Here is a 7,461-nt window from a genome sequence, read left to right as displayed (position 1 = left end):
CTTATTTCGATGCATGTTTTATGTGGGTCCCACCCAGAAAGGACGAAACGCGTTTGTTGACTCTGGGTTTTGATCTGGTGCGTTCTACTTGTTTTCGGTTTTGATATTTTGTGGGAATTTCGGGCATGCGGTTGATTCTAGATGCTACACACGACGCCTTTTTTCTTTACCAAAATTAGAAAAACTATTTTGTTTCGGCCCATGCCCAAAGCCTATGTGTTGGGTTTTTATTCAAAAAGCCTCAACATTAAGTAAGTGGGCCCGATGCCACTTGCAACCAGATGTTGATATTGTCTCCACTTATACCATCTAAAGGCCCAAGTCTAAGGCCTTCTGTAATAGGTGTAGGCAGTGTTCTAAAAAACACTAGGCGGTAGTCGGGCGGTGGGAGAGCGCCTAGGCCTTCTAGACATTGCCTAAACGGGCTAGGCGTTAGGCGGTTTTTTTTTTCTTAATATCTATCTAATAAGATAGGATTTTTTTTTAGCACTAAAAGACAAAATTATAATAAAGGATGTTCGGGATCATTTTGAGCAAGATCTAACGGCGTGGGTTTGAGCCCAAAAAACATTAGTTTCCATTTTTTTTACCAAAAAACATCTTCTCACCTCATCATCGCTGGGGTTTTATACCATTTCTCTCCTCATCGTCGAGCACTCGAACTCCCCTTATTCCAAAATCCCCAAATCCCAAAAAGTTAATCATCATGTCTTCTTGATTGAGTAGCCATTGAAGAAGGAACATCAGCTACAACTGAAGAAGCAGATCAAGGTTGTTCTCATTTCTCTTCTGACTTGAACAATACTGACTTCCAAGTCCTGAACTCAAGTGAAGGTGACCTGCTTAACTTAATGTATGTGAAAATTAACTAAGTGTATGTGATAACAGGAGTCCAATGGTTGGAGGCAGAGTATATTAGGATATTAGTCATTCTATTGGAGTAAGTAGGCATATTAGAGTAGGCAATTTGACCTATGTTTTTCTTCCCCTTAATGTCATGTGGGGAATTAGGAATCCTGTTGTTCCAAATGAGTTGCGTCTGTTAGTTAACATATTATTTCATATCTTACAGTGTATCTAGTGTATCTTATGTACTGATGCATGTTTCTTTTCACACTTTAGGTTTTTCACTTTTTTGAACTTTGTGCATCTTATGCACTGATGCAGCTTTTCTCAGTTTTTATTTGTTTGTGTTGGTATCTTTTTATGTTTAATGTTTTCTACGTCCACCGGTCGATCTATTTCATCATAGTTTAAGACACGGGGCATATCCTGTGGTGAGGATGATGATACGATTGATAATGTAGACTTGAGTTAAGTGAATGGTGGAAAGTTACGTATGTGATTCCTGTAGAATGAACAGCCCTAATAATAAGCTTGCGCTATACTGCCAAGTGCCAACTATCTCAGTTTCTTTTCATTCATGTCCTTAGCAACAACGAAAAAAACCTTCCTCGACTTGCTTGCAAGACTTGCAAGCACAAGTTCCATTCAGTGGTTCTCAACTTCTCACAAATCAGCGTGTCCACTGTGCCAAAGTCCATTCAGTAGTTCCATTTAGCTTGCCTCAGAGTGGCTTTCAACTTTTCACAAACAGCGTGCCCCCTATGTTAGAGGCCTTTTTGATCATTCAGTAGCAGTGAATCCCATATCAGGGGTTGGAGTATCTTTCTCCCAATTACACTGAGTGCAAATTCTAAAAATGTTGTATCATGTAGCTTTGAATATAAATGTATCATAAAATCGATTTCGCCGTGAAAAATCTGTTCATTGTTAAAATGTTGTTTGAATGGTATTTTATGATACAACATTTATTGTTAAAATATACATTAGTTAAAGCAACAACGAAACAATATTGAATTGTTAGAGTTTCATGTTGTATCATGTACTATGAATGAACATGGGTCATGGGGAGCAATTTGGACTGCTTTATATTGGACTGCTTTCGAGTTTTTATGTCTTCCTTAACTTCTTCATACCATTATATTTACGTCGAATTTAATCTTTCGAATAGTTTGCATTTAATTATATAACTGTATCTCGATGTTTTTTAATTAGGTATCTAACAATTTACTACTTTGAGTCTTCGCCGTGCTCTTTGATTAGATCTCTGTTTTGATTATTTAACTTTGCATGTTTCCAAATTTTTGTGAATTGATGCTTCCTAGGCAATCATGGTTAAAGAGCGCATGGAAGAGAGAGAAATGGAATCATTACTTCACCCAGTCAATTCCATAGCACGTCATCCTATTGAACCTCCCAATCTGGTATATATGTGCCTCCACATCAAAGAAATGTTGTGCCTCCTAATCTATATGTGCCTCCTAATCGAAGATCAACTGTGACTCCCAATATTTTATTTGTTGTGCCTCCTAATCGAATATCTAATGCGGCTCCGAATAGGTTATCTATTGTTGTGCCTCCTAATCAAAGATCTAATGCGGTTCCTAATAGGTTATCTATTGTGCATCCTAATAAAAAATCTCCCGCTACTCTTAATAGGTTATCTGTCGTGCCTTCTAATCGAAGATCTCCCGCGGCTCTTAATAGGTTATCTGTTGTGCCTCCTAATCGACGATCTCCCGTGACTCCTAATGTGTTATCTGTTATTTCTCATCATCGAAGATCTACTGTGCCTCCCAATCTCTTATCTATTGTGTCTCCCAGTCAAAGCTCTATTGCACCTCCTAATCGGAGATCTATTACACAATGTCTTCGAAGAGAAAAAGATATCGATCAAAGGACTATAGCATAACAAAATCGGAGACAGAGGGAAAAAGACGTTATATCTTATTACATATCAGATTCCTTTAAGAAGACGAGGTCAACGTACGAAGTTGGGTCCTCTTCATCTATCACGGAAGATATCACAGTGCAAAGTTGTGAGGATAACACTATGTAAGTCAAGTGCTTAAATTCTCACTCTTTTGTTAGGTTTCAACATACCGTAAAGCGTGATATATCATATGTCTATTTTTGCAGTGATCATGATATGACTGGATTTGATGAAAGTGAAGAAGAAATTCTTAATCCTCATAGAGGCCATGTGCTTCCTGTTCCAAATCGCCGCCACTTTTTGGGAAAGATGGATGTTCTCTGTCCATTTTGTTTGGCCCTTCATTGGAAAGATGAACAGTTATCAAAATCAAGGAGCAACCGACCTTTATTCGGAACTTGCTGTTTACAAGGAAAAGTTAAGCTACCGCTTCTTTCTCCACTACCTCCGGCACTTAAATCTTTATTCGAAGGATCTAATAAACGTGCAAGATTATTCCATGAGTAGATTCGACAATACAATGTGTGTAATGCCTTTACCAGTCTTGGTTGCAAATTTAACGATCGTGTGTTACATGGGCGTGGTCCAACCTCATTCGATCACTATTCATGGGGAGTTGCAACACCAAATCAGTTCATTGTTGCCTGATCTGGGGATGGAACCTAAGTTTTCGCAACTTTATATTTATGATCCCCTAGCTGCTTTGGATCACCGCCACAATCGCAACCCGAATTTGTCAAGAGAAGTGTTGAAAACTATACAAAAAACTCTTCTGCAGACGCACAAGTTTTGTGATATCTATAAGCAAGCATTTGAGGTTTTAACTGAAAATGCTTTTGAGAATAACAATGTTCCGGTCCATCTACACTATGATCCGCATTCGGATAGACGAAGGTACAATCTTCCGACAACTGATGAGATCGCAGTAATATTGCCTGGAGATGGGAGTAAGGTTGATGTCATGCGTGATATTGTACTTCGCTTGAGAGGAGGGCATGAGTTGGAATGGATAAGCGAATATCATCTCGCTTATTTGCCTTTGCATTATGTTCTTCTGTTTCCTTCTGGGGATTTGGGTTGGTCACCTGATTTAAAGTTGTGGGACGTCAAGAGAAATGCTCCAAGCAATGCAAGACTCACCCAATTATTGTATTACGCCTACCGTTTGTTTGAACGACCCACATAGTACTCATCCATCTTGTTAGGGTGTAAATTGTTGCATGAATTTTTGGTTGATGCTTAGGCTGTATATAAACAGAACCGTTTGCGATACATTAGACTAAATCAAGACACCATCCGTTCGGATGTGTACAAGTGCTTGACAAATGTTGCACTTGAGGGATTAAGTCTTGATCAAATTGGCCAACGGTTCATTTTGCCTTCCTCGCATGTTGGAAGTCCAAGGCACATGTACGAGATTTTTCAGGATTTAATGGCTATCACCCGGCACTATAAGCACCCATATATTTTTCTTACGGTGACTGCAAACCCTAATTGGCAGGAAATTAAAGATGCGCTCAAGGAACACCAAACTTTGACACTTCGGCCTGAAATAGTTGCACGGGTATTCGAGCTGAAACGAAAAGCAATTATGAAAGAAATCTTGAAGAATGATGGGTGGTTGTATATGTCTATACCATTGAATTTCAGAAGCGCGGTCTTCCACACATGCATTGCCTTTTATTTCTTGCGCATGATGACAAGATCCGAAACATTAAGCAAGTGGTTAAATTTGTATGTGCTGAATTCCCAGACCCTGACACCCACCCTGCATTGTTTGAAACAGTGAAGAAGTGCATGGTTCATGGCCCCTGTGGTGATCGAGATTCGAGTGCTTCATGTATGGAAAATGGTCGATGTACCAAAGGCTATCTAAAAGAGTTTGTGGAGGAAACAATTATGGATAAAAAATGGTCGAAGGCGCGACACTGGCAAGAAATATTTTGTGAAGAAGAAGAATAAAATAGTTAAAGTTGATAATGGAGATGTTGTTCCCTACAATGCATATCTGTCTGAAATGTTTGGCTGCCATATCAATGTTAAAGTTTGTGCATTGTGTCAAGCTGTTAAATATATTAACAAGTACATTTACAAAGGCTATGACAAAGCAACAGTGGTGGCGGCAAGAACAAATGATGAGATTCAACAATATATCGATGCAAGGTACATTAGACCAACAGAAGCTGCATGACATCTATTTCAAAATCCAATGCATAAAGAGTTTCCAAGTGTCCAACGATTGGCGCTTCATTTGGAAGGTATGCATATGGTTGTTTTCAATTTTCAATAGCAAAGAGCCTATGGATGCAATTCTTGCCCGAGGCAGAGACCAAACTTCAAAGATCGGCTTTCTTTTAAAGCGCCAGGTCAAGATCCGTGATGCACGAGCATATACCTATCAAGAATTTCCACGACACTATGTTTTCCACAAAGACTCTCAAGAGTGGATTCCTAGGACTCAGGGACCTTCCATTGGTAGGATGTATTTTGCAAGCCCTAATGCCGGGGAGTGGTTTTATCTACGCTTGCTACTTACTGTTGTAAAAGAGCCTACCTCCTTTGCATATCTTTATAAAGTCGGTGATACCGTGAACAACACATACAAAGAAGCATGTATTGCCCGTGGGCTGTTGGAAGCTGATGATGAGTGGATACAATGCCTAGAAGAGGTAGCGATAATGAAAACTGGATATCAACTACGGAGGTTGTTTTGTGTAATTCTTTTAGAGTGTCATCCGTTACGACCAGATCTACTTTGGAGCAAATTTGCATCGAGTATATGTGATGATCTTGGACACTGGCTTCGAACAAAGCACGACATCCTAGATCCAACTGATGAGCAAATAACAGATTATGACTTATATCTGGTGGAACAAATCCTTTTAGAATCTGGGAAGACATTGGAAAATTTCCCACCCATGCCAAAGCCAAAAGAGGATTGGAGTAAAATTGTTGGCAATAGGCTCATTTGGGAGCAATGCCAACTTCAGCATGAAGGCATAGGAGAAGAGGTTGCAGTTGATGTGAGTCGTCTTAATGACGAACAACTTCATGCTTACACTACTGTGACTGATTCAGTATTTGGTGACAAGGGCAAACTTTTCTTTTTAAATGGAGCAGCTGGTACAGGGAAAACTTTTTTGTATAATACAATTGCAAAGGCCTGCCGCAGCATGGGTCTTATTGTCATCATGGTGGCATCACCGGGAATTGCATCTTTGTTATTGTCTGATAGACGTATTGCTCATTATACATTTAAAATTCCAATTGATGTGATGGATACCACTTTTTGCGGCTTCACTAAACATTCTGACCTTGCTGACCTATTTAAAGAAACAAAACTAATTGTTTGTGACGAGGTGCCCATGCAACATAGATACTGTGTTGAGGCTGTGGATAGAACACTTCAAGATATTTGTAGAAACAAGAAGATATTTGGTGGTATCACTACAGTTCTTGGTGGTGATTTTCGACAAACATTGCCTGTTATACCGTTAGGCCAAAGAGAGCAATTTGTTGGTGCATCACTACGACACTCTTTCCTTTGGAGTTATTTAGAAGTTTTGCACTTGGTACTAAACATGCAGCTTGAAATGGCAGAGTCCGAGAATGTCGAATTCGCCGATTTTTTGTTGCAGGTGTGCTACTAATGCCTTCTAATTAGAATGTTTTTTTCTCCATTAGTTCCATATATAAACGAACTATTTTAGAAACTAATGAATTCATTTTTTTGCTTTGATTCATTTAGATTGGTTCGAATCCTAAAGAATGCGTACAATTGCCGAATGGAATATGCAAGTGTACCAATATCCAAGAACTCATCTTCTCTGTCTATCCCCAATTAGATGTTATAGACACACTGTCTCCAAATGTCTTAACTGATCGTACTATTCTTGTTGCCCGTAATGATGATGTGAGTGCAATTAATGAGGTTGCACTGAATTTGTTCCTTGGTGAAGCGCTCGAGTATTTGGCTGCAGATAAAATCATCGAAGATGATATTGATAATCCAAGTGGGGCTTACTATCCCACCGAGTTTCTAAACTCCCTCGACCCTTCTAGCTTACCACCTTTCAATCTCAAGTTAAAACCTGGATGCCCTATAATGTTGCTCAGGAACATAGCACCTAAAAATGGCCTTTGCAATGGGACACGACTTATGGTGCTTCAATGTGCGAGTAAAGTTCTTCAAGCCAAAATTTTAACTGGAGAGAAAGCTGGAAATCCGGTACTCATCCCAAGAATATCTCTGGCTCCCTCAAATTCAGAGTTGCCTTTCAAACTACTAAGGCGACAATTCCCTGTTCGACTAGCTTATGCCATGACAATTAATAAATCGCAAGGCCAGTCAGTGAAATATGTTGGCATTGATTTGAGGACACCGGTTTTCAGTCATGGGCAACTCTATGTGGCCATGTCCAGATGTACTTCTTCAAAAAGAATATCCGTTTTTCTTCCACCTAATGCAAGAAATTGTACTACAAATGTCGTATACCCAGAAGTTCTTCTCTAAGGACATCGATACCAATGAGAAAAGGTGAGTAAGAAATTAAAGAATGCTACTTTTATTGGTTTAGAAATTAAAGAATATGTTGTATCCATATATATGCTATGTAAGTTTTTATGATAGTTTTTTTTTTATTTTTTATGATAGCGTGGATACTTAAAAATAAGAATAGAGATTA

At 39.0% G+C, this 7,461-nt stretch overlaps 1 protein-coding gene across 1 annotated transcript; it reads left to right on the top strand.

Moving 5' to 3' along the window:
* Positions 1-3,296: 3,296 nt before the first annotated feature.
* Positions 3,297-6,426, top strand: LOC147517551 (uncharacterized). Its single transcript, XM_086593631.1, has 5 exons — positions 3,297-3,905; positions 4,020-4,340; positions 4,427-4,569; positions 4,697-4,939; positions 5,067-6,426. The coding sequence occupies exons 1-5, from the start codon at positions 3,297-3,299 to the stop codon at positions 6,424-6,426; spliced, it is 2,676 nt and encodes an 891-aa protein (XP_086449757.1).
* The last annotated feature ends 1,035 nt before the right edge of the window (positions 6,427-7,461 follow it).

This window comes from Coptis chinensis, chromosome 2, assembly GCF_015680905.1.
Source record: "Coptis chinensis isolate HL-2020 chromosome 2, ASM1568090v1, whole genome shotgun sequence".
Taxonomy (NCBI): Eukaryota; Viridiplantae; Streptophyta; class Magnoliopsida; order Ranunculales; family Ranunculaceae; genus Coptis; species Coptis chinensis.
This window is presented reverse-complemented; position numbering and strand designations above follow the sequence as displayed.

Bases quoted from the DNA above. Each gene is read 5' to 3' on its own strand.
- LOC147517551 (XM_086593631.1), top strand. From the start codon at position 3,297: ATGTGTGTAATGCCTTTACCAGTCTTGGTTGCAAATTTAACGATCGTG. The intron at 3,906-4,019 runs GCAAGACTCACC...GTTGATGCTTAG, and splicing joins AGAGAAATGCTCCAAGCAAT to GCTGTATATAAACAGAACCG. The intron at 4,341-4,426 runs GTATTCGAGCTG...ATTGAATTTCAG, and splicing joins GGCCTGAAATAGTTGCACGG to AAGCGCGGTCTTCCACACAT.